The 27,525-nt window shown below is 37.8% G+C and overlaps 2 protein-coding genes across 2 annotated transcripts in view; one reads left to right on the top strand and one right to left on the bottom strand.

Moving 5' to 3' along the window:
- The first annotated feature begins 290 nt into the window (after positions 1–290).
- On the top strand, positions 291–6,933 carry LOC307162704 (cyclin-dependent kinase 5 activator 1). The gene is made up of 2 exons (XM_079878215.1): positions 291–903; positions 4,428–6,933. Exon 2 carries the CDS (start codon positions 4,554–4,556, stop codon positions 5,496–5,498), a length of 945 nt encoding a protein of 314 aa, XP_079734341.1. The 5' UTR covers positions 291–903; positions 4,428–4,553; the 3' UTR covers positions 5,499–6,933.
- A 14,344-nt stretch (positions 6,934–21,277) lies between these two features.
- The window catches only part of myo1g (myosin IG), a 48,435-nt gene continuing 42,187 nt past the window's right edge, over positions 21,278–27,525 (bottom strand). The window contains exon 22 of the mRNA XM_079878214.1: positions 21,278–22,963. Coding sequence (XP_079734340.1) covers positions 22,804–22,963 — 160 coding nt within the window. The 3' untranslated portion in view covers positions 21,278–22,803. The remainder of the gene's footprint in view (positions 22,964–27,525) is intronic.

Below are 27,525 nucleotides of genomic sequence, written 5' to 3'. Positions count from 1 at the left end.
CAAGATGGATGGGAAGTTATTTTGATAAAAAATTACGAAGGTGCATGAATAAAAATATAAAAAATAATTATGTGCACGGATGAATCTTTTATATTAAATAGCCTACTTTAGAAATAGTCTATAATAAAAACGGCAACATTCCAAATAAAAGTAAAAATAATTCATTCTAACGCTTTTTGGGGCCGATGTATTTCTGTATACCTATTGGTCTCTACGTGTGTTCATCATGAGTATCTACAGAGCTGTTGTGTGCCAGTCAGTCAGTCAGTCAATCGGACGATATTAGCGGAGGAGGAGGAGGTCACATGTCTCGAGGAGGAGTCTCCGCTGAAAACAGAAAGCCTGATGTGCAGCATAGAGGACCAGAGCACAAACTCCTGCTGTCAATACCAGGACTGGAGGCTCTATTATAAAGACTTATATGCGTGCGACTTTGCATAAATAGGATATATTTTTGGCGGATTTTCTGTAACTGGCCCAAACATAGGCTATCGGATTCATCAGCTGTTTGTTCATAGACAGTGCATAAGAGATGGAACTGGAATGCCGTGAAAGTGTTATGTGGTGTAATAAATCCTCTTCTTCAAATTAATTCGCGCAACTTCAAATGAGGACACTTAACAAGCAGCGTTTCTGGATAATGGACATATTTGAACTGGAACGGCATCAGTGAACCTGAACGACTTTGTTTCTAACTGGAGCGGACACAGAGAACAGCTCCTGTTGGATGCGCTTAAGTTTACTATGTTGTCAGATTCAGGTTTAGTTGCGCGACGGAAGGATTTAATGCAAACATTAATGCAGTAAGCGCGTGCGGCGCGTTTCAGCGCGTGCGTGTGATGTGCAGGACGCAGTCAAGACGCAGGGTTGAACTGATGCGATCCACTGATGTCCTCCGAACAGGTGAGCAAAGCACTGTAACCTAATAGTGATAACCTAAATAGTACAGTGAACATTGCTACTAATGTAAATGTAAAACCACAATAGATTAAAATTGGATCTGAATTCTTCCGTCATTTAAACTTTCTTGATGACAGAGGCATCTAATACCAAATTACCAATTATATTGCAGTGCCAATAACTTTACTAGCTACAACAATTTGGTTCAAGTATTCAGGTAGGCCTACTGTAATAAAAAAAAAATAATAATAATAAAATAAAAATAGCATATGCAAATACAGCTCTACAAATCAATTACTCTGATGTGAAATAGGAAGGAACATGATCTATGTAAAATCAAGTAAAAAATAAAGGTGTACTGTGTGTAGAACAAATAGCCTAACACAGAAAACTGTGCTGTTTAGGGGTTTGCTTTTACATGTTTAGTTGTGGTTCAGATATAGTCGAAGTTAAGTGGGTCAAATTTTGCCTGTTCTCTCAACAGTTGGTGTTCTGAGTAAAGTAACTAACAAATATCTACAAAAAGTCTGAGAACAGTGCTATTTGATCGATTTTTATAATTTAATTCAAATTTCTCTCTCATGTTGATCCAAACCGCATGACTTTTTCTTTCTTATTTTCATGCAATTGAATGGGGACTTGCCGAGATTTCAAGCTTCAAAGCGGACACAAAAACACCATAAAATAATCTAGCCTAATAATAAAACGAACAAACCTGGTTCATATACATAGGCTACTAGTGATGTATGTCTCGAGACCGGTCTTGGTCTCGAGACCGGTCTCGAGACCACTTTTACGTGGTCTCGGTCTTGTCACGGCCTTGACGGTCTTTGGTCTTGGTCTTGTCTTGGTCTCGGACCTCTCGGTCTTGTCTAGGTCTCGCTGTCTCAGACCGACATAGTGGTCGGGGGATTTAGCAATACAATACTAAAATATCCACGACGACACAACGTTCGATAATGCAACATTATTATCCGCAACGGAACGGATTGAAGCGCGCGTCCGAGTCAAGACAGTGCTGCGTGTGCGCGAGCCACGAGAAAACACTTTATCCGCGCCACTGATCGCAGCGGCAACGAGCACTTTGATCACTTGATTTAAAAAACACATATCAGTGACATGATGGGTTTTAACTTCATTCAGGAGATTTTGGGTAACTGCACAACTGACAGATGACTTTGAGCGCACCGCCAACGGTGTGTGTGTGTGTGTGTGTGTGTGTGTAACCATAGCGACAAAACGACCAACTTTCGGATCCTGCACTTAAGCCTATAATTTCGTTTTTAAAAATTTAATTATGTATTTAAAAGTTGCAGAATGGATTCATTTGGAGACTCCGAAATCGGCAGAGATAGGCAGGCATTTGCTTAGATGAATTTGTGTCTTTGATATCTCTGTGTGTGTGTGTGTGTGTGTGTGTGTGTGTGTGTGTGTGTGTTGTTTGATTACAGTATTGTATTTAAGATGGTGTTAGACTAAATAAATGGTCTTTTAAATATCATCTGCATATCTCCGTTGTGTTGACTAAACATTAGGCCTAATCCAAGTTTATAATTGTGTATCTTTAATTTGATGTTACAATTTCATCTACAAATTAAGTATAATTTCAATTGGTTACATATTTCTCATTCTTTAGACAGTTGTTGGAGGAGTAAGATGGTGTTGGAGGTGTTTGATGTTTTGTCAGATGAACCAGTCAGTACCAGTCATGTCAGTCCTCAACGGTACACAAAGGTTAAGGGAGTCTCAATCCTCTAATAGTGCAGTAACAGCCGTCATGCAATTGCTACACATAGGCCTAGTTGATCTCACCCAGTCTGCAAAAACATTTACAGTGAGCTCACAGTCACACACATGACATGGTCTGTCTCTGTATTGTTCTGCCAGTGTAGTTGAAGTAATACCGTCTAATATGTATTGAATGTAGCCTAAACTGCGGCTGAACCCTAGTATGCTGCTGTTCTTGAATTCATACAAGTTATTGCTTAGCTTCAACACTAGTCTGTTTTTTTTTTCCTCCGGTCTCGACTTGGTCTCGGTTTTGGTCTCGACTTGGTCTTGGTCTTGACTTGGTCTGTCTTGGTCTTGGTCTTGGTCTTGTCTTGGTCTCGATACCCTCTGGTCTTGGTAGTGTCTTGGTCTCGGTTTAGGCGGTCTTGACTACAAGTCTATAGGCTACCGACATTTAAGTAATTATATACTGATAAAATTCCCCTGCCCCCAGTGAGCTATAACTGCTACGACTGGATGATTAAGTGAAGTCATTGAGTCTGATTAGTGAACGAATCATTCAGATCAGTTTTGTGAACTGGTCAACTGATCCATTGAAAAGAACAGACTAGCCTAAATGTGATTCATTCACGACTCAAATAATACTTCTCTTGTAAATTGTTATGAGAACACCAAGGAGAGCCACACGGGACAAATATCAAGACTGTTTCAAATTTCAATCTTTTTGTCACACAAAACTATTGCATTGCTTCAGAAGAGTCCGATATAACACATCGCGTGGGCCACTCTTTGGAACAATGTTTTTATGCATATTTTGTTCTTTTTGAATCTTGAATGCATCATTAGGCTACATATTCTTTTTTTTTCAATCTTCCACAGATAAAGAGAAAGGTTTGAAACAACATGAGGATAAGTAAATGATGACATAATTTTTAATTTGATGACATCATTTTTAAACTTTATTAGTGACCGAAAGAATTAGTGGAGAATCTTAAATATTTGTCATTATTTTATACATGGTGGTAAACAGTTGCCTGATTTTTTTTTTATTGCAAAAAAAATAACTATATTATAATTGTTCAGCTTTTTATATACAGCTCTTTATGTAAAGTAGGAGTATGTCTAACTTTATTGGCATGCATTATAGCATATCTCTACTGCTTGATTACAAAATGTAAACTATATTATCGCCCATCTCTAATCTACAAAAGGTAACTATAAGGCATAAAGATGTTAAGATATTATAAGCATTGCATCATGATTTTCTGTAAAGCTGCTTTATAACAAGCATTGTGAAATGTGCTATACAAATACATTTTATTTGACTAGATTTGAATTAATATAAAGTAACTTGCATTTCTGACAAAAAAAAGGCCTTTAAGTTTGTGTATTTTTCTCTGTCAATGTAAACAGTTCCAAAAGTGGCCAATCAAGTTTGAGAATCAAAACTGATGCATAATTATTGGGGGTGTAACGATACCCTCATGTCACGATTCGATACATATTACCATACTGAACTCGCAATACGATATTATTGCGATACTCCAAGACATTTGATAAAAGGTCAACAAAATTTTTACTGTTGATTAAAATGCTAAATTTGGTATTAAATTGGGGGTGTAAATGAAATGGTGACACCAGAGTAAAAATATTCATTATTCTGAAGCTGAAAATACAGAATATTGTGTTTCCCAAAACTGCATGTCATAGTGTTCTCTCTTTATTTACATGAATTTGTATCTGTCATTTAAAAGTGTCCTTTATTTATTATAATGCTCTGCATGTAATCTTCTCAGGAACTCATCCATGCCCCTCACCAGCCCAGTCTTGACCTTCCAGCATTCAAACAGTGAGGCACAAGCACTTTATTTTTGAGCCACATTAACCCACACTGCTGGTCGCTTCACCACCTCAGTGGACTCATGGGTACCGTACTATCCCTCTCGCCGGGTACTCGAAAACCTGGTTATTATGACGACCGGCCCGGTTCTCTAAGCCATTACCCGAGCCTGAGCAGCCGCTCGCTGAACACTCAAAAGGACCGCAACCTCAAACGCCATTCCATTTTCCTCCCCGCTCTCACCTGGAAACGACTGGTGGCCTCCACCAAGAAGCGGGGTGAGTCCAAAAAAGCCTATCCTGGAGGTCATGGCGCCTTTGGGGCTCCTCTCAACAACAATAACATCTACCAAAAGGATCCGGTCTTGCACCTAAACCACGAAAATGTGAAAAAGTCTCTCTCCTGCGCCAATCTCACTAGCTATGAGGGTCCAGCGGGTCTAGGCCTGGGCTTGGGTTACGTAAAACCGCAGCAGATTTCCTCTGTTAAGAAGATTGCTCCTACATGCACTTCCACACCCAAGCGTGTGATCGTCCAGGCCTCGACTAGTGAGCTGCTTCGCTGCCTGGGCGATTTTCTGTGTGGCCGCTGCTATCGGCTCAAGCACCTTTCCCCCGCAGATCCGATTCTGTGGCTCCGGGCTGTGGACCGCTCACTCTTGCTCCAGGGCTGGCAGGACCAGGCCTTTGTGACCCCAGCCAACGTGGTGTTCGTGTACATGCTGTGCCGTGACGTGGTGGATGGCGACGTGGTGTCTTCAGAGCATGAGCTCCAAGCAATTCTACTAACCTGTCTGTACCTGTCCTACTCCTACATGGGGAACGAGATCTCGTACCCGCTCAAGCCCTTCCTGGTGGAGTCGGGTAAAGAGGCATTCTGGGACCGTTGTCTGGCCATTATCGACGTCACCAGTGCCAAGATGCTGCGCATCAACGCAGACCCGCATTTCTTCACGCAGATCTTTGCCGACCTGAAGAGCGAAGGAGGTTGCCCTTTGCAGGACTACGCTAGAGTTCTGGATCGGTGAAAAGAGGACATAACAGATTTTCTCTGCGAAAGTGACTCCGTCAGCATCCCTCCCCTTCATTCTGCCCCCCCCAAATGCCTTGTCACAAAACAGTGGGACTCACTTTTACTGAAAATTCTGCAAGAAACAGAAAGGATGCAACATATTCCCGCTGAAAAGACTAGCTTAGACCTGTATAAATGTCCAGGCTGGTTCATGTTGGTTGGGTTGCTGGTCTAGCTGGTAAACTGCACAGTCTTTTGGTGGTTACGCTAGTTAAGAAGCATGCTGAATACTATCTGTAATGGTCTTTTCAGCAGGAGAAGAAAATATATGGAGACAGCATGAAAATAACATACACTCATACAATGAAGGTTCATTGTTGGCATTGATGGAGAACCTTTAACATCCATTGGACTTTTCCACAAAAGGTTCTTTAGATTATTAATAAGTTCTTCACACTTCACACAATGGTGCTTTTAAGAACTGTTCCCTGAAAGGTTCTTTGAGGAACCAAAAATACTTCTTCTATGGCATCACTACGAAAACCCCCTTTTGGCACCTTTACTTACACAAAGGCTGTTCCCAACTTATTTTTCTCATTCATCTCCCCTATCTTTAAAAAATACACATACTAATAATTTAGGGATGAACATCAAGTTGAAGGGAGTAATTGTCCATCTACAGATTACGTTTGTTAGTTATGCTTTTGTCAAAACCAGCCTTTTTCAGAAGTAGTTACGATTCCTTTGCTAAACCTTTCGCTTCCTCTACCTTTTCAACATCTAGTCTGAGATAAACTGCAACAGAAACCATACAACAGCGAAACTTTTAGTGGGAGTACACGTGTATGTGTGTGTGTGTGTGATGGGCAGCAAACAGTCAACAGCTGTTGGTGATCGTGTTGTCCTTCCTTTATTTCATGTGCTGGACGTTAGGGCACCAACTGCAAAGGCATTAACAAGATTAACAGATTAGTGTCACACACACACACACACACACACACACACACACACACACACACACACACACAGAGAGTTCTCAATGCCTCTCTTTGCTCACCAGCTCTATAGGTTGAATGGCTAATCCATGTAGGCCATACACACTAGTATATGTTCTGTCTTGCATGTCTTGGCATACGTAGCAGTACAGTGTCATTGAAAATTTGTATCCAGTTTTAATGAGTCAATAAGAGTAAGTCCTATCCCTCTAGAGCAAGAAATATATGAACAAAGAAGCCTGGATTCTCTAAAGATAGATTTAGTCTCAGTGTCGGGCCACTGTTGTTTACTTGTGTCTGCATCTTCTCTCTTTAGAGTTTTTCAGTTTCTTTGAAATATCAGATTTCTATGCTCTAAGGTCAACATGAAATCAAAATTGACCCTATTTACTTTCCTAACATACACTCCTGCTCTTATTTTTGCCAGATTCATCAGAGCACATTATTCCTAAGTCCAAAAAAAGTTTGTAATCGTCCATCAAAGCCACCTCTGCCTCTGAAGCTACTTGCAAAAATATTAAAACATGTAATAGATCAAACATGCAGATACAACAGATGTCATCGTCTCTGGGTCAGGGTTTCAGGTGTCAGCGCTCAGACAGAAGAGCAGGGACAGCAGCATGTGGCACGGCAAGCACTCACTAATCTTATTGTAGAGTTTTAAGGCAGGGTCATGGGTGCCATACTTCAACTCCCCTGCAAAAGTCAACTCTAAACGCATACTTCAGCCCACACATGCTCTCATATGAGCACATGCTCACTCAAACGACCTGTAACCACTAAGCATTCATTTTCAGGCTAGTAATCGCAAACGCACTGATACACATGTGTACATGCATGCAACTTCTCCCACACGCCGAAGCGTTAATCCGCTCTTGATCCTTGCCAGCAATTAGGCAGAGTGAGCTGAAAATGCCACAATAACAAAATCCCATTCTGATCAGAAGAGATTTCTCTTCCTGAAACGAACAAAAAATACACATCTTGTATTTTGATGTTATGCGACAAACAAGGCAAAACAGAATAGAGAACTTTTAACAAGTACTTAAATACACGCTTAATTGCGAGGGATTGAAAGAAAATACAAAGTTTCACTTTAAAATGGTTTACCCATGTGAAAAAGAAGTGTGCTTAATTTTATTGAATGCACAATTGTAGTGTACTTAAAAAGTAAATGTTTTTATTGTTCTTGCAGATAATATAATTTAATATTAATAGAATAAAAGGCCACAAGTGTACACTTTCTTACACTATTAAACGCAAAATTAAACGTTTTACTTTTGAAGTATATTTTAAATATATTTGTTTTAATAATCTTCTACCACGCTTCAAAGAAGTACACTTCTGTAATGTATAATTACAAATATGTTTAAGTGTACAAGTACTATGTGACCCTGGACCACAAAACCAGTCACATGGGTCATTTTTTTTAAAAATTGAGGTTTATACATCATCTGAAAGCTGATAAATAAGCTTTCCATTGATGTATGGTTTGTTAGGATAGGATAATATTTGGTCGAGATTTGAAAATCTGGAATCTGAGGGTGCAAAAAAATCTAAACATTGAGAAAATCGCCTTTAAAGTTGTCCATTTATGTTCGCGATTGTGCTGCATTCACTCACAAATAGAAATGTTTTATATATTTACGGTAGGAAATTTACAAAATATCTTCATGGAACATGATCTTTACTTAATATCCTAATTATTTTTGGCATAAAAGAAAAATCTATAATTTTGACCCATACAATGTTTTGTTGGCTATTGCCACAAATATACCCGTGCGACTTGTGACTGGTTTTGTGATCCAGGGTCACGTATATACAAACAGTAAACTTTGAATTATGCTTAAAGAGCACTACCAACTGTATTGACAACAAGCATTTATAAAACTTGTATGTGTGTATTTAAATATATATATACATACAGTATATCAGACTGTAATACATTTTAATTTAAAATGCTAAAGTGTACTTCCTTTTCACAAGGGTAGAGACTTCATAAAATCCAGATTAGAGTTTTTGTGGCTTTCATTTCATTTTTGTTAGCTTTGAAGCATCTGTAAGCATTTGCATGGTGTAATACTATAGGAAGATACAGCTATTATGAGAACACAATTTGAAATATGACCACGTACACTCTAAGCATGAGTTGTTTTCCTGAATTTGTAGCAGTCTTAATTTGTGACCCCACAGGCTGCTTTGTGGTCACAGTAATTATTCCATGCTAAACACAGTTGCATAGAGGAAGAGGTACAAACCTACAGAGAGTTGATGTATCTACAGATCTCCATATCCATTTCAGCCTCAGGGGATGATGTTATTTACAGGAACTTGTGGCCATAGACAAAAGATTGGCATACTATAGGGTGTAAATATCCCTCCTGATCCGCTGTGATTCCCCCATCCTTCTCGCCTTTCACAAACATATCACTTGTTTTCCTCGTCCTGGTTAAAGTGATTTAGTTTGCCCCTATTGTGTACAGAGAGCGTTGACAAGAGCGCCGTTGTTGTATTGCTAGCGTGCGCAGCCTCAGCAATGGGCTTGTGCGATGTGTTGTCTGCTGTGTTTCCAACTAGGACTGTTTGCTCTCACACACTCGTGTCTGGCTCGTCTCCATGCTCCTCTGCTGGACTCTTTCTCCCTTGATTCTGTCCCATACTGAAGCTCTGGGATTTCTCTGGAATATTTGCTGCCTTCAAGTTCTCCCGGGAAGTTCCTAATTATGAAGTTTTATGACATGATGTACGTTCAAGTGATTTTGGTTAGAATAAAATGGATGTTTTACGCATATTTATTTCCTTTTTTCCCACTTCCTGACAATATAAAGGAAGCACAAAATGTGTAACTCATTGGCTTTATTGCTAATCCTCATCATCATTACCCAAAATGCATTGTGTATTCAAAATGACAGCTTATTATGATAAATATAGTCATGATTCTTTCATTGATACGACCCCAACTTGGAAAGCAACGGGTTGTTACTCATAATTACGGCATTGTAGTGGCATTCCTGTGAGCTGGTTTGAAGGCAGCAAGTATTCTAGTTTCCATACTTGCTCTGAACTTCTAATGAATGGTGTTAAATATTTCTGATGTGAAACGTTTGTGCCTTGTTTTGGATTGAAACTGTCTACCTAAAGATTAGAGATATTGAATATCGCTTTGTTAACAACACGCGCAGAAACACGAGCCCCAAGGAAAGCCATGACTCAAAAAAGGATTGATTATAGAGACAGAAACTTTAATTCACTCAGGCTAGAATAATCATATCTCATGAGCCATTTTCCACTCCATCAATGCTACTGTTTGGCAGAATCATTTCTTCTGTTGCCAGTCAATCAAATGGACCTGAAACCATGTGCAAACAACCTTTGAAGGACGTGCTTGCACAAACGTCCTCATTACACCTCAAACACTTCATCGACTGCTGTACGTGGAGATTTTTAATGTGACAAGCACACAGAGACCTTAAATCTCTATGGATTTTCCAATGAAGAAAACTTCTGTTATTAGACAGAGAGAAACTTGGGAATGGGAATGACTGTCATGTGATTCTCAAGTTTAAGACTACTGAATTAAGACACTATATAACATGTGGCTCTTTATTTGGACACTCAGGATCTGGATGTTGAGTAGGCTTCGCCGTTACTCTATGAGTTATGGCTACTTTATCAATGTTTTCTATGCTGCTAAATGTATGTAGAATACAAAAGGAACGCCATGTAGAGTCTCTCACCGCAGAGACAGAAGCATAACCAGTGTGGTGTAAATATGTTGCTTGTATCAATGTGAAATTACTGAAAAAAAACTGCATGTATGTCATTCAGGAATTGCTGCTGTGGTGGTGTACATGTAAACTTGACACTTTTTTTATAAAAATTAATTATCCTTTTTTTTCATTTTGTATTTCAGTTTAAGGTTAAAAGGAAATTCCAGAATGTTTTGTTTGTGTTCTTATTATAATGATAATTATTATTTTTACTGAAAAAGATCCTATCAGCTCATCCCAGGTTTGGGAACAGTATTAGAATGTTAATTTCACACTTCTGTTTTGCATTGTCGTTTTTTGATGTGGTTGTTTCAGTGACAGCTTGTTCTGTGCACTTTGGCAATTATACTGGGTACCTTTGCTCTGAATACTGATATTTATATAAAAGAAATTTGATAGTGCTAAGGCATCATACACTACAGTCTGGGCTGTTGAAATGTGAGGGTCAGGGTGAAGAGAGTCAGACAAACATGCTTTCTTCAAACAGGAAGCGACAAACATTTTGCTGTTGTCATTTCCTCTGTGGCGATCATGAAATAGAGGCTATCACGCAGTCACTAACTCATGTTTTAAAGCTGCTGTGTGTAATTTCTGCACCAATCTCCACCAAATGGAATTGTAAAAATATCTGACAAGCATTTAGTCCACCTCTAACCATTGGTTAAGTCAATGTTACTGTGCCAATTAGCTCATTCAATGAGCGACAATGTTTGCGCTCTTTGGGGGAATCAACTTGCCCATTAAACTATATACGCACATCAGCTTTAACCAATTCATCAGAAAGACTGTGACGCAGTCTCAATAATCATCTCTCCGCCCCTGTCTTCACCTCTATTTCAGCACAAATGGTATTCTGGTCTTGGTAGACATCAATTTATTTCTACTATCTATCAACTTTCTTTGACATCTTCAAACAGACGAACAGTATGCTGTGCCACAAAGGCCTTTCAAAGAGCAAGCCAATCTGGACTATTCTGGACTGAGCTCACTGATTGTGCACAAAAGCTCTCTGGACTGTGGTTATGTAGCTCCTGAACTTTCCTTCTTAAATCAGCCTGGGTGTAGCTTCTGAAACCTCCTGTGCTCTTGTTGGCACAGCGCAGTCCAGAGGGTTGTGCTTCTTTTCTCTGGAAGTATAGTACACACGCATATATTGTAGCTCACAGAGTGATGCTGTTGTTGTTTCTAAAACTTGAAAAGAAAAAAAGTTGTGGAAAATGTGACTTCTGATAGTGGAATTTCTTTTTTCAGTATGATTATAATTATTTAATAAAGTATTCAAATGATATTTTGTCCCTTCCTTGATACTGAGTCATTTCACCCCATAATCAAAAGAAATAATAAAATGTATTTTGCATAAGGAAAATTAAGTCTGTTTTTATGACTATTACACATTTTTTTGCATCAAGACATTTCTTCTTATGTGAAAAAATAATATTTATTAATATTTATTATATTTAGTGCTGTGAAATCGATTAATTAATTAATTAATTAATTAATCACATCTAACATAAGTTTGTAAATATATATATGTGTGTGTTTGTTTGTGTATATAAATATATATATACGGGTCAAAAAAATGTTTGTCCAAAGGCCTTAATAATAATAAAAAAACAAATATATAACATCCAAAGTATGTAAGGTAGTACAACTTGATCTCTTTTACTGAATCCAAAAGGGTTTTAATTATATTTTACTACATATAAAGGTATTTTAAAGATTTTGAAGTGTCAAAAGGTCATTCGGTAAAACCGATATACTAAATATTTAAATGGAATAATATTGTTTTTAATAACTAAAGGAACTACAATAACACAAATATAAAGCAGATAAGGCTATTTTTTTTACATTTTCCCTTTTCTCCTTTCCCTGTGCAATGTTTTACTTGAATATGTTGGAGTGTTTAGAGTAGTCCAATAAATGATTACATTTATGTGATCAGTGATAATTTGTTTTAATATTTCTTCTGTGGTACACACTATATACTATCTCAACATCAGTGTCAAATCAGTTTTTAACTTTCAAATCAGTGGTTAAACCGAATGACTTTTTTTGGTGACATTTTTTCCATCTTGTAAAAAATGACAAAAAACAGTGTTAATTGATTGTACAAACCACAAAATCTTAAACTAAAACATCTAAGTAAACTAAAAATTGGTTTCAAATATAGTTATATCTCCATTCTATTTTTTTACACTTTTAAAAACCTTATTCGTCAATGACCCATACACACACACACTTTTAAGATATCTTAGTGATTTGACAGCACTAATTTATTTATGCAAATATAATAAGAATAATTTAAAGTAATGGAAATACAATAAAATAAATCAAAATCAAGTAAAATGGCTGCAATGTCCTCTAATGAGAATCTAGAGGTTAAATAGTCATGAAAATGTTAGAATAGAAAAAAAAAAACTGCTTTCTTCACGCAAAATGTAATTTCCCATTATGTCCTTTTAACATTGAGGTTGTTGTGAAGTGGGTTAAAAACTGTGCTTGCTGATGACATTGTTAATGATAACATTGTTTGGTCGAGCATGAGCATTTCTCTCTCTTTTTTTGGTTGGAACATAAAAGCAAATTTATTACTGGTATTCACAGACAGGCTCGTATATTCTACACAGTAACAATTCTGTGCACCTGTTTGGGTTTGTTTATTGTTCATTTTTGAAAGCTTTAACTTTGACTCTTCACGGCATGTGCAAGATACACAGCACTATTGTGTCCCTGCTCCATATGATATACGCAGCCCAGCCCAGCAGTCTGTGAAGTGAGCGTGTGCTGCCGTAAATCTAGTCTGAGAATCAAACCCCCTCGATTCACTGGGCCGCAGATGGTTATATGTGCAGGATGGGAGCTGCTCTGAATCAAAGCAAGTCCCTCAGCAATCACCTACTTGTTCACATATTCACTTCTGTGACGGCTGCAGAAGCCCACTGCCTTCTGATGTGGTTGAAAATGCACTTAGATGGGACTGGTTGGGCAAGTTGGTTGCTAAGGCAAGTATCACAATGATTATTGTTCATACAGAAATATGGATTTGAACAAACCCCTGATCCTGAGTATTAAACTCTTTGTGATATATGAAGGATATCTCAAATTACGAGTTATGCAACGTCGTAGCAATTATCCAGAAGACCAAATATTCAGAACATTCTAGGAGCACTCTGTCTAACCAACACCCTAGCAACCAATTAGCAATGCCCTAGCAACCACCCAAAACACCCTGGCAACCACCAAGAACACTTAGCAAACAAACACCCTAGCAACCAATAACAATGCCCTAGCAACCATCCAAAAAACCCTGGTAACCACAAAGAACATGTTACCAAACCAACACCCTAGCAACCAATTAGCAATACCCTATCAACCAACCAGAACACCCAGGCAACCCATTAGCAATGCCCTAGCACCAACCCAGAACACCCTAGCAATTAATTAGCAATACCCTAGCAACCATCTTGCAATGCCCTAGTGACTACCCAGCCCACATTGGAAACATGCTGTAACCATGTAGCAAAACAAGGAGCATTCAAAACATCTTGGCAACTGCATAGTGACGTCCTAGCAAACATTTAGAAATTATAGTATTTAATTAGCATTAATTAATTAGCAGTGCCCTAGCAACCACCCAGAGCGCTATAGTAGGCTACTATAGTAACCATTAGTGCACCCAAAAAAACACCCAGAACACCCTAGCAACCACCTAGCAACGTCCTAGAAACCTCCTAGAACATCCTAACAACCACCCAGCAACCAAATAGCAATGACATAGCAACCACAACTGAGAAAGACATATAACAAAATATGAGGCACTCACAAAACCTTTGTAACTGCATAGCAACACCCTGCCAGTGTTGCAGTTTCACCAAACACCACTTATGTTTTCTTAAGAAAATGTGGGAAAAAAACAAATAATATAATCTTAGAACATTTTGAGCCAAGGGTTGTTTATTATTGTGTAAATTCTCTCTGCTTTCTACTTGGTCTTTACCTTGTCTTTCTCTCTCATATGAGTATTAAAAATGTGTTACTGTCCTCTTATCTGTGCTTGGTTTTAGATTTTTTTGAGAGATGAAGAGAATAAAACCATTACACCTACATTCACACCTCAAGGTCGAGATTATACAGTGCTAAAAACAGAACTTCATCTATAGTGCCTACAAAAGAGGCAAGGTTATGCATTCAACTGCTTTATTTTCTTATCGAGTAACAGACCAAAAGAAATGAGTGTAATGAAACTATAATCATTACAGTATGTCAGTATGTACAGGGGTTGGACAAGCAAACTGAAACACTTGGTTAGACCACAATAACTGCTGTATGGTGTAGTAGAGCCTCCTGTTGCGACCAATTTTGCAACCAGAAACCGTCCTACATTTGATCTTATGATTGTTTCTCAAATGTGCGTATGTGTGATTCAAAGAACGAACGTACAGAACGAACGAGGGTTACATACGTAACCGAGACGTTTCACATTGCCCAAGATTTGCACTGTTGGCACCAATTAAACCAACATTTGGCATTGGCACGAGTAACTAAAGGTTTGACTATAGCAGCACGACCATGAATATTGAGCTCCCGACAAACAGCTTTGATAGCCTGACTTCGTCATACTCATATTCTAGTCAGAATGTGAGTCTGATACTGCTCCATAGAGATTTGATTATGGGGCGTGTCTCAACCGAACCAGGAAAAAAAAAAAACTCTGCACTCAATTGGATAGACCTACAACCAGTCAGAGCAACGGAGTAAATGACGCATGTTCTTCATTCATATTTTCAACCAACAAAATGTCGCGGCTCTCTGTTCCTCTTTTAAAATGAATGCGCTGTGGATATCTTCTATAACAGACGCGATGGCGGAATCTACACATGATGTTTCATAAACAAAGTTCGGGAGAAGCACGTACAAATAATCAATCCAATATCAACTTGTCATCAAACAATATGTCTAACGTTACCCTATATCAGCATGAGGAAGCATATTCACTCTGTCAACTTACCTAACACTCCTTGACAGTTTTTCAGCATCCCTCCACCCAAGGGCGTAGATTTGGTTTGAACATTGGGGGGGTTGAAGTTTGGGTTCTGCATTTTTTTCATGTGATCATGGTATACATATTGAGGGGGTTGTAATGCATAGATTTAAATATTGGGGGGGTTATCTCCCCCCTAACCCCCCCACAAATTACGCCCCTGCCTCCACCACCCCGAATCCTCACTCTTGTCTTGTTCTCTCACAACCAGGAACACGGGGGAGTATGGCTACCGAGCCCACAGCCCTCGGACAGCACGTCATATACGCATTTAGTCTATCTGACTTATTTGTGTGAACTCGTGAAATCTTATAGGCTATAAGCATTTATTCTATCTGACTTATTTGTAAATGTGAACTCGTGAAATCTCAATTCTCCAGCTGCACTCGTCTTTGTTGTAAACTAATTCAAATCAAGCACTCTTTGGTGACGTAGGTGATTACGTTACCGTTGCTCATCTGTCCATCATCGTATAAAGCCCGCCCTGACAATTTGATTGGTCCGAACAATTTTTGTTCGGGCATAATAGCTCCTCAACGGAGCGAGTCCAGACCGAACTTCCCGACCAAAAAATATTGTGGGCGGGGTTCGGGCTGGCACCCAGGCTACAGCTTTGATGGAAACAGGAGCGTCCAGGTGCGTGAGTTGGGCAGCTGTGGTTTTATTGTTTTTTTTTATTCAATCCGGGTTACATCCCTTTCCTATCTCCCTTTCTTCCTCTTGCGTCGACAGTCACTCCTGATGAATCTGGTTCGTCCTTCATGGTGGTATGCTGACATTACTCTCGATACACCAAAGCCTCGCTGTTCTGGTCACAGATGAGTCAGCGAGACGCGCACCAACAATTTGTCTTACTGATGGAATGTAAAATCAGTTATGATTGGCCACCAGGCCACGCATATGTAGGCGTGAAACCTCCAAAACTATATTGGCCAGTGTTTCAGTTTCATTGTCCAAACCCTGTAGATCTGTATTTTAAAAAGTATTTAATCACTTCTGAGAATGTAAGAGGTATTGAACTTGAACAAAACAGAATCCAACCAAAAATGCATTTCGAACATGCTTTGTGTGAACTCTACTTAGGATTTTTTAGGCTTAGTCACATTTATCATATGTCTCTAATTTGCCCTAATTCCTCTGGTCATCACATGCAGTGGGAGAGATTAAGAGACGAGCTTATGGCTTTGACCGAGGTCAGAAATTCTGACAGGGCTCTTAAAGAACTCCACAGAGAGGAGGAGGGCAGTGGTGTGAATAGGATTGAGGTGGAATTGAAACAGAGAATGAGGATTTTGTGCAGATGGTTGTTCTTTTGCTTCTACCGACACAAATCTCCCTGTCGTCCTGTGTCAGTCTCATCTTTTGTGTGATGGTGTATAGATGCTCTGACACTAAGGTCTTTCTTTTTATCCACCCACAGATAAATCTCACAAATTTTTTACTGTCCTTGAGGCTTCTAAACAGACGCGGATACTCTCCTGCTAGACATCTGTTAACGTGTTTTTGTTTTTCTTGCTTTGTTTTCGGTTTTGCTCTAGCGCTTGACATTGTGAAAGAAAAATGATGAATCTTTGTATTTTCACAAAAATTTGAAGGTTAGAGACAAGAGAAATATTTTTAATTCAATTCAAAACCCAAAGACTTCAAACCCAGAAAATAATTTTGAAGTCAACGTGAAACTAAAATAAACCCTATTAGCTTTCTGAAAGACATTCCTGATCTTATTGTGAATTATTTATCAGTACACCTATCAGATTTTTTTCCATTAATTCAAAGAAGCAAAACAAAACTTTGCCATCAAATGGAATAACTTCTTCTGCCTTTGAAACAACTTCCCTTTTCAGGTAAGCAGTTGTTTTCTTGCCAAACATCCTGTTTTACTCAGAAATGATTATTATCATATTATCATATTATGGATGTGTGTGTGTACAGCTCATAATCAAAACTAAACTGTTGCAATACAATACATATGTTTCTCTAAAAGTTTTCACTTTGCTCAGCAGATGTAAGTCCTTCCACACACAGACAACGCAGGATGCCTTTTCTCCATTTCTCACACTCTGAATTGCTGTGCTTTCATGCTGTATATTATTAAACACCGGTGAAATCAAATGTGAAATTTCAGGTGAAATGAGCAGTAATGTTCTATAAGTGAACAAACAACATTTAACTGGACACTTAGTTCCTCTGTCTATCCAACCCATTCTCACTGGAAAATGTAACCATTTTACAAGGTGGTGATTTCGTATGAATTTATACGATGTTAAACGTAAACGTAAAAATTAAATAAAAAAAATAAGCATGAAGGTCCTCCCCTAAACCTAACCACCTCTAAGCAGATTATACAAAAACGTACGGATGAGATCCTACAAATTCGTACGAATTAGCCACCAATTCACCAAAACGTAAAATAGTATGAAATTGTATTGGTCTACCTCATGTTTAGTCACAACCATATATCTAAAAAATGTAGATATAAGAGATATTTAGCGTCCTTGTGATCACGCCTGCCTTCCATGCCGGAGACGCCGGTTCGAATCCCGCTCGGAGTGGGGTTTACATTTGGTGCCGTGACCCGGATGGGAGTGTGGTTTAGGGGGGGTGAGTGTAACGGAAGCAAGTCAAGAGCTGTGTGTGTAAACATCACTCCCCTGGCCTTAAGAGGCGCGTTAGAGACTGTGGTTTTTAGCGTCCTTGTTAGCGCACTCAACTCCCATGCCGGAGACGCTGGTTTGAGTAGGACCGGTTCCATAGAGAAGGATCTGATTATGGACACTTGTTGACTGCTCTGCTTCACTATATCAGCTCCAATTAATCAATAAAATAAATAAATAATAATAAAACAAGTTGAGTTTGGTTAAAAGATTCAAGATTTAATGCAACAGGTGATACAGTTTTTGAGAAACATAAAGTTTGCCCAAAGCTGTGTGACAAAAGTGCAAATAGTTAAATGTACACTACTGTTCAAAAGTTTGTGGTTTTATTGTTTCGAACATAGTCACCTATGCTCACCAAAGCCACATTTATTTGATCTAAAATACAGTAAAACAATAATATTTTGAAGTATATTACAGTTTTAAACTAACTGTTTTCTGTTGTAATATATTATAAAATGTCATTTATTCCCGTAATTGCAAAGCTGACTATTCAGAATCATTACTCGAGTCTTCAGTGTCACATGATCCTTCAGAAATCATTCTAAAATGTGATTTGCTGCACATTTCTTATTATTATCATTGTTGAAAACAGTTTTCATGCTTAATATTTTTGTGGAGACCATGATACATGTTTTTTTCCAGTTTTCTTTGAAAGTTCAAAAGAACAGCATTTATTTGAAAAAGAAAAATGTAACATTATATTTTATTAACTTCTTAAAAAACTTTATTGACAGCAAACTTTTGAACAGTAGTACTTTCCGTTCTCTGTCTCTGTTGGAACCAGTAGATTACACATATTAGCTGAGTTCAGGTTAAAAGAAATGTTCTCAAGGTTGTTCTTCATGGTTTGAAAGTACAGTGAAGTGTTGTCGCTGTGCAACTCCGACATTTGTCCTGTGACAAGTGAAACATGCATGCAACCACAGTAATCAGCTACATGTGACCATGAGAGCAAACAGCACAACACAGTCAAATTTAACCCAAAGATTAGGAGTGGCTTGTGCCAGCTTGTTTATGTTTTATTATATTTATTCTTTTTTAAAATAATGTTAAAAAAAACATGTTTTCTTTTACATTCTTCAAAGAAATGTTTAAAAAGAGGACAAGGATCATGTATAACAAGACTTCTTGTCATGGCTGGGTGAAAATCTCCATGTCAGTCCACCAGAACAACAAGGACTCTTTTATCAGAAGAGAGCCCTGTCACTCAGCGAGCCATATGATTGGACGAGCTGTCACAGATACAAATGGAAGATTGGAGGAGGGGTCACTGAGGAAAATGGACGATTGTTGGAAGTTTTGATCAAGATCTCCACAGCTGCACAATGATTGGATGAGCCTTGATCCAATCGGCAGAGTGGCAAAAGAAATGAAATGGAAAGATGAGTAGAAATCCTACCTGAGAGACTTGCTGTGAAAATTCTGTCATCATTTTTTAAGAATATCCATACATATTAAGAATGTACATTGACAGAAAAGGTATATTAAAGGAGATCTATTGTTTTTTTTTTTACTTTTTCAACTTTCTTTAGTGTGGAATGTTGTTATTTGAGCATGAAAAAGTGCAAAGCCTGGTTGAGTTGCATTGTTGAAACTTAGGGTTATGGTAAGGGGCGTGACATTTCTGAAACAAGCTCAAAGCGGTTGACCAATCACAACACACTGATCCACCCGACCAATCAGAGCACATTGCGCTTTTCAGAAGGAGGGGCTTCATTGAGTCAGGAAATCAAAAGAGTGTTACTGACAGACTGAGAAGAGAGGTGCTGCAATAATGTAAAATATGTAAAAAAAAAGAAAAGAAAAAAAAGTGTTTTTTGACCATTCAAGCATGATTCTAGTAGACCCATTCATTGTAGGGCATAATATGGCTTTTTTAACATAAAAAGTACATATTTCACCTTAAAAAAATAATAATTTATAGAGGACAGGCCTATATGGAGGAAATAAGCTCTATCTACAAAGGATGGGGTATTTTCCCATGAATTCTGTTGTTTACATTCACATTTGTGAATGAAAATCATGCACTAGGTCACGATGACAAACTTCAAAAACATGCCCCCACGTGCCAGATGAATCCGGTGACCCAGTCACAAATGAACCTGATTCATATTAGCTATCAGAGAAACTCAGTTTGCTGCCATGTGGTGTGGTTGAAGGCGAGTGTTGTTGCCGGGGGAATAGTTATTTTTGCCTGTGACTCGATCTGTTCTAGAAACATGACTAATGAGATTGAGGAAAACAAACACTGACCTAAAAAAAGAGCTTTTAAGACCCTTCGCTTTATTTTCAGACTTTGATAGTTCTGATTGACACGGGTTTTGGGTACTTTTTTACACTCTTAATGGTTCTTCCGTGGATCTTTGGAGAGAGATAACCACATACTTTCATCAAGAACTTTACATCAGAGAACATTTTGAGATGTTTTCAAGAAGAAAGCGGTCACACTACTCTTGATCATTGGATTCTTTAAAACACTAGTTTTCCTAAAATGTTTTGCCATGTTGCCAAAATGTTCTTCTACATCAGGCTTTTGTTTCCAATAGGAACATTAACTTTTTTTTTTTTGACAGTAGATAAAATGTCCATGCTTCATAGGTTTAAATGCAGCTTATATATGTATGTGCTGTAATTGCTTTCACCACTTTCTTTTTTTCTTTCTCACAATTTTAATTAAACTGTCTTGCAATTCACTTAATTCAATTTTTTTTTAAAGTACAAACATCCCAGGCAATTTCTAAAGTAAAATGAAGACATGTATGATAATTATATAAAACTGTCATTTGAAATAATTTTAGATGTAACAGAATGCCGTTGCTTGACGTTTCATGTCAAATACACAAAAAGTAAACTGACAGCAGAGTAGAGAAAGTGAAAAAATACATTTTTAGACATTCAATAACCATTGATTCTCATGACACATTGAGAAATAAACAGAGTTCGGTGTCAAAAGCAGACAGGTGCATGCAAAGTAGCATAAAGAAATACAAAATAAAAATAAAAATCACAAAGACAAAAAATGAAAACACAAGGATGTCAGAACGGATGAAAGATGCTCGCAGCAGGGGAGTGGAAAGCAGGACAAAGAAAACAGTGACAGTAAGACAACCTGTCTCTATTGAGAATCTTCAGTGCCGAGAAACACACACACACACACACACACACACACACACACACACACACACACACACACACACACACACACACACACACACACACACACACACACACGAGAGTAATGAGAGTCCCCCAACCCATAACAGTTTAAAAACTGCATTAAACACACTGCATAAAAAAACAATGCAGATAAAAAAAAAAAAAAAAAACACACTCATTGGATGTAGCATTTAATATAACAATATCATAAGGCTCTCAAATGATTTAATTACAGCATACTTGCTGTTTTTAAGCAGTTTAAAGATGAAGATAAAGATTAAAACACTCCTCTGTGTATACATTTACTTCTACAGCGCAGTAACAATTGTACGGTTTGATCTGAAGTGTTGTAAACCTTGGTTAAATACGTCTGTGTACCATGAAACTCAAATGAAAATACATTCATTTTCACACATGAAATACTCTTGGTTACATCTCCACAGTTAAAATGTAGCCTACACCCTGTCCCAGTACACCCTGTCCCTGAGAAAATAAAATAACTTCATAATAAACGTAAAAATATACTTATATGTTATGAAAAGTGCAAAGGCCATATCAACAGAACGTTCCCTCTGAAATGTACATAAATAATAAAATAGCATTATTATATGATCCAACTACAATTCAAAAAACATGACACAACACTTCATGTCTATTTCATGTGCAAAAATAAAAATAGAGGAGGGACGGCAGAATCATTTATGCTGCGTATTGTCTTTTCAACCACATGATCTACACACTAACTAGTTTAGATGTTTCTTCTGTTTAACACAGAGGACTATAGGATTTTTTTAGGCCAATTCCTGTAAACAAGTTGCGCTTCAGGTTCTATTGTCCCAAAGTCAATGGGTTTTTGGTTAAATGCCAGAAACGAGATCTTTTGTGAACACAAGCTCAAGATATTTTCATGTTTTAAACTACGACATAAAATAGATCACACTAATCCCTCATGTGATTTTTTTAAAGCTTTCACTTGTCTATCTCTGTAGTCCCATTTAGACACTTGTTTAACAAGTGTCTTAGTGGGACTAGAGATTGTCGGGAACATTAAACATAATCAGCCGAAGAGATGAAATCATTTACTCGCGTTGTGTTCATAATATTGTTCTTACAAACTTTCTTAACTCGAAGACAAAAAGAGTCAACTGAAGCTTAATGGCGTTGACGTTGAAATCATGCAACCACTGTGTAGTTCGTTTACACCCTTCATTTAGCTTTTTACTTCTGCAGATTACATTTAGTCTTCAAAATTCATAAAGCTTGTGTTAATTTGTGAAGATTATCATGATGAACAATACGAGCAAGTATCATAAACCTTTGTTGGTCACAGAGCTTATTTCTGCAATAATCCAAAAGCGAATAAAAAAAATCGTATTGGGTTTTTGTCGAGGGAACCAGGGTGATTTATGTCACTGCAGCACTATTAAAACAACAAAGTGCATTGCTTAACAAGAAATTCTCTTCCACTTATATAGGCCTAATAAACAATCCAGTCCTGTTTGATATGATGGGGAATCCATCATATCATATATGAGTTTGAGTTTTTGATATGAGTTTTTGATATGAGTCTGATATGGAAAAGATATCAATCTTCTTTGATAGATTTGACAAAATATTTAGATTTGTATATCGATACTTTGATATGAGTCTCTGACTGAATGGGTGAATACTGTTTTATGTGATGTCCAGTGAAGCCTTGGCTTTACTGATGGGGCAGCAGTAAGGTGAATCCTGTTCGGCTCTTCTTGAAGTCTGCGATGGTCTGGCCGGGTTTGGTCTCTACGGTGATACTCTTAGGTTTACCGCTCATATGTACCTGGATTGCGGAGCACACTTTCACTGGCAGAGGGGTGTTCTTCACTCTGCAATAAACAGATGACATGACATAATTACTCTTGATTCTAGACAATGCTGCTGAATACATCCCCAAAATAGCTTGTGACAGCTCTCTGTGGCCTATAAAAAGCAGGCAAAGCTTTGCACTCAGTTGTGTTTCTGCTTGGTTTTTAGTGGTTCGTGATGAGAATCCAATGTAGGAGCTTTATTATGGGTTCAGTATGTTACACAGCTGTACAGATACAGTGACTCAGCCCTGCCACATTAAACAATAAACCAACTCATCACTCCAGATGCCTTAATAAAATGGTCTCTGATAATAGATATTACATGTGACAATTAAGTTTTAAACGTACACTACCATTCAAATGTTTAGGGTTGGTAAGGATTTTTTAAAATATTTTTGTCTCTTATGTTCACCAATGCTGCATTTATTTAGTCAAAAATGCAATAAAAATAGTAATATTGTGAACTATTATTACAGTTTAAAATAACAGCATTTATTTGAAATATAAATTTGTTTGCCATCTAGAGTTTCATGACAGAACTTTATTTATTTCCAAAAAACAAAACTTTTGAATGGTAGTGTTGTAGCTAATTACACCAAAAACATTGTTTTAAAGACATCCAGGATTTATCAGGCTATTATATAAGTGGTTCAGAGGCAGTAAAGTGGGGCTCAAAAAGTTCCATTTGATGGAGTCAAAAATAATGTTCTATGTAGGTCAGAAAAGATGAGAAGGGACACCTTCGCTGTCTGATCCTGTCCCTGTTCCCTAAACGCACAGACGTCTCACTTCCTCAGAGTATTTAAAAATGATCACCAATTCTCAGAGTGAAAGGACAGCTATGGCACACAAAGTCTCTTTTATTCAGATGTCTATTAACACAAATGAAATGGTTCATAAATGCACATCAATTTAATATAGTAAATTATCAAGGGGTCATATTACACACTTTTGTAGCATTTCATCTTTTCCACTTACTTTCCAAGTCCACTTATAACTTTTTTTGCACCCATGTTGAACTCTCTCTCTCTCTGATCTCAGAATTAAACAGGCTGTTTTTGATATTGTACCTTTAAGACTTCTACAAGTAAATGACCTCTGATATCCTTGTGTAACGGTGTAGTTTGACATGTTGTTCAATTTGATGAATACTGCAAAGTTATTTTACTAATCAATTAGGTAGAAAAGGCAATGATATATTGTGAATTTGGTCACAGCTGAAAGGTAACATCATACATTCCCATTCAGAATTTTGGGGTTGGTAAGATGTTGTAATGTTTTAAAGGAAGTCTCTAATGCTCACCAAGGCTGCATTTATTTGATCAAAAATACAGTAAAATTGTAATATTGTGCAAAAGCTGAATTTTCAGCAGCCATTACTTCAGTCTTGAGTGTTGATTTGCTGCTCAAGAAACATTACTTATTATTACCAATTACCATTACTTATTATTACCTTATATTTTCCATGATAAGCTTCCTTTAAAAATGGATTATATTTAGTTTTTGGTCTTTTTAAAACATATATTCCTGGTTGGCACCTACTATAGCATAGAGCAGAATCAGATGGTCTCAGGTTTTCTGTTTCCTACCCACTGCAAACCATGCGAACAACTCAAACTTCAACAGGTGGACGGCAGTCCGCCATGAAAAAGTCGGTTGTGGGTCACGCAACTTATCACTTCTCTTGTTCCCTTTCCACTCAGCTGTTCCCATCAGGGCTCAAAGCCATGCTCTGCACCCACCCATCAACCCACTGACCTGCTAATTCACCAACTCACCGAAAGAAGGTCAGTGAAACACGGCACTGGAGGGCATTAACTGCTATGAATCTATGATAAGATTTAAGTTAAGAAACAGTTTACACCCCACCCCAAAAATGAAAATTGTGTCATCATTCTGTCATGAAAAAAAGCTGTTTGTATAGAAAAGCTGTATAAGAGTCGTAGGGCCAGATTTACCACAGCTTGTGCCAGCACAAACCCTCTATCAGGATTCATTAAAGATGTGCAGTGAAAAATGAGCTAAGAAAAGGCATGGACAGTTATTTTTGTGACTGACCTTATCGCATATTTGTAGGAGTTTCCTTTTCAAACACAACATTTATGGGAGAAGCGTATTTAAATAAATTAGCAAGCAACTTGCTTTACTAATGTGGTTTGCGGAAGTCAATTTTCTGGTATTTGCACCATTAATACAGAAGAAAAGCATCTGCATCCGAAACTGCATACTTCCTAGTAGGCGAAAAACAGTATGCGTCAAAAGAAGTATGTCCGAGTTCATAGTGCTCATATAAGAGTAGGCAAAAAGTACCTGGATGACCTACCACTTCTGACGAGATTCTGAAGTAAATGTAAATCTGGCCCTTAAAGGTATAGTTTAGTCAAAAATGAAAAATTCTGTCAGCTTTTACTTTCAGCTTTTTTCCAAACACATAAGACTTTGGTTAATCTTCAAAACACAAATTAAGATATTTTTAATGAAACCTGAGAGGTTTCTGTCCCTCCATTCAAAGTCCAGGTAACCAAAACTTAAAATGGTTATGTTATATAAACAAAAAAACAACATATTGGACTGGAATGTGGTAGTAAATGATGACAGAATTTAAATGTTTAGGTGAAGTACTCCTGAGTGAGTCAGTTTCTATTGGCTTAGACTAGTTGGATAAGTGATGCAGAACTTTTCGCAATTCTCCTAAAAACTTTGGGAGTTGTAGGTTTCCGAAATGGTGCAGGTTTGCGCTTGAGTTGCCCTGTTTTTTCCAGGGACATGGCGTCCAAACCAATGAGAAGATGATGCAGTTGGGCTGCATTATTTATTGCCATGGAAACCATACGACAGAACTGGGACGCAGCAGCAACTCCGTATGGTTCTTGTGTGCCCCGCCTTCCTTCCTCCATGAGAACTTTTATTTTGTTTCTGTCACATGTGACTGTACATCTCCATGTCATTAAAGTGAATCATTGACAACTCTTGTTTTGGGCCATGCCTGAAAAAAAAACACTTCATTACACATTCTAGTGCCTTCCAGATCCATTATTCCTGCAAGCCGGTCCCTAAGAGTGGAAACCAACTCAAGAATACACATGCAACCACGGCAGTCTGCGTCCCCGGGGCTCGGCTGTCACCGCGCATAAATTTTGTTTACCATCACACCTTGAGTTTGGGCCCCCGTGGGCTCTGACTGCGTGCGTTTGTTTGCAGTCTCCTCCTAATGGCTTGTTGAGAACATCACCAGCAAAAGCAATGTAGCAATGTAACAATGTTCCCATTCAGATACAACGTTCAATTTTGCATTATTTTTATTAGAAATATATGGAAGCTTGTTTCCGCCACTGAATAATAAATAAATAATAATAATTGCGACTTTTTATTTCACAATTCTGACTTTTTTTCTCACAATTGCGATATATCAAGTCAGAATTTTGACTTTTCTCAGAATTGTGAGAAATAAAGTCGCAATTCTGAGAAATAAAGTCGCAATTGCGAGATATAAAGTCGCAATTCTGAGAAATAAACTCGCAATTATGTGTTATAAAGTCAGAATTGCGTGATATAAAGTCGCAATTGCGAGAAAAAAAGTCTGAATTCTGACTTTATAACACGCAATTGCGACTTTATTTCACGCAATTCTGACTTTATATCTTGCAATTCTGACTTTATAACACGCAATTTCGACTTTATTTCACGCAATTCTGACTTTATATCTCGCAATTCTGACTTTATAACACGCAATTGCGACTTTATTTCACGCAATTCTGACTTTATATCTCGCAATTCTGACTTTATTTCTCAGAATTGCGAGATATAAAGTCAGAATTGCGTGAAATAAAGTCGCAATTGCGTGTTATAAAGTAAACTCGCAATTGTGAGATAAAAAGTCGCAATTATCTTTTAAAATGTTTTATTTTGAGGCGGAAACAAGCTTCCATAGAAATATGTTTTTGTCCTTGTACTCTTAAAAATAAAGGTTCCAAAAGGCGTTCCAAATTTTGTTGATGAAATTATGGTCACTTTAGATTAGGGTCCAATTCTCACTATTAACTAACTATTAACTATGACTTTTGCCTCAATAAACTCCCAATTACTGCTTATCAATAGTTATTAAGGTAGTTCTTAAAGGTCCCGTTATATGCCCCTTTTCACAAGATGTAAAATAAGTCTCTGATGTCCCCAGAGTGTGTATGTGAAGTTTGAGCTCAAAATACCCAACAGATAATTTTTTACAGCATGTTTAAATTGACATTTTTTGGGGCTCAGAAAAACGAGCTGTTTCAGTGTGTGCCCTTTAAATGCAAATGAGCTGCTGCTGGACGGCACAGGGGGCGGAGCTTCATGAGCTCGCGCACAGTCTCTCAGGACAGTTTCATCTCACGGAATGATGGTAATATCAGAAACTCTCAGTAACGGCGTTCATTTCGAGTCGGACAATAATGCCTACAGAGTCAGAGTGCTGTATAGAGATGAAACAGGTATGGTTTAGTAGTTTAATTACGGTTATTATAACGTATTTGTCATCTGCTTGTATGTATCCATTATTTATTAATAGCCTACAAGTCTGCTGTCTGAATGATGATCAAACA

This window comes from Squalius cephalus, assembly GCF_949319135.1.
Source record: "Squalius cephalus genome assembly, chromosome: 8".
NCBI classification, from domain to species: domain Eukaryota; kingdom Metazoa; phylum Chordata; class Actinopteri; order Cypriniformes; family Leuciscidae; genus Squalius; species Squalius cephalus.
The sequence above is the reverse complement of the archived record's forward strand: the minus strand, read 5'-3'. Positions and strand labels throughout refer to the sequence as shown.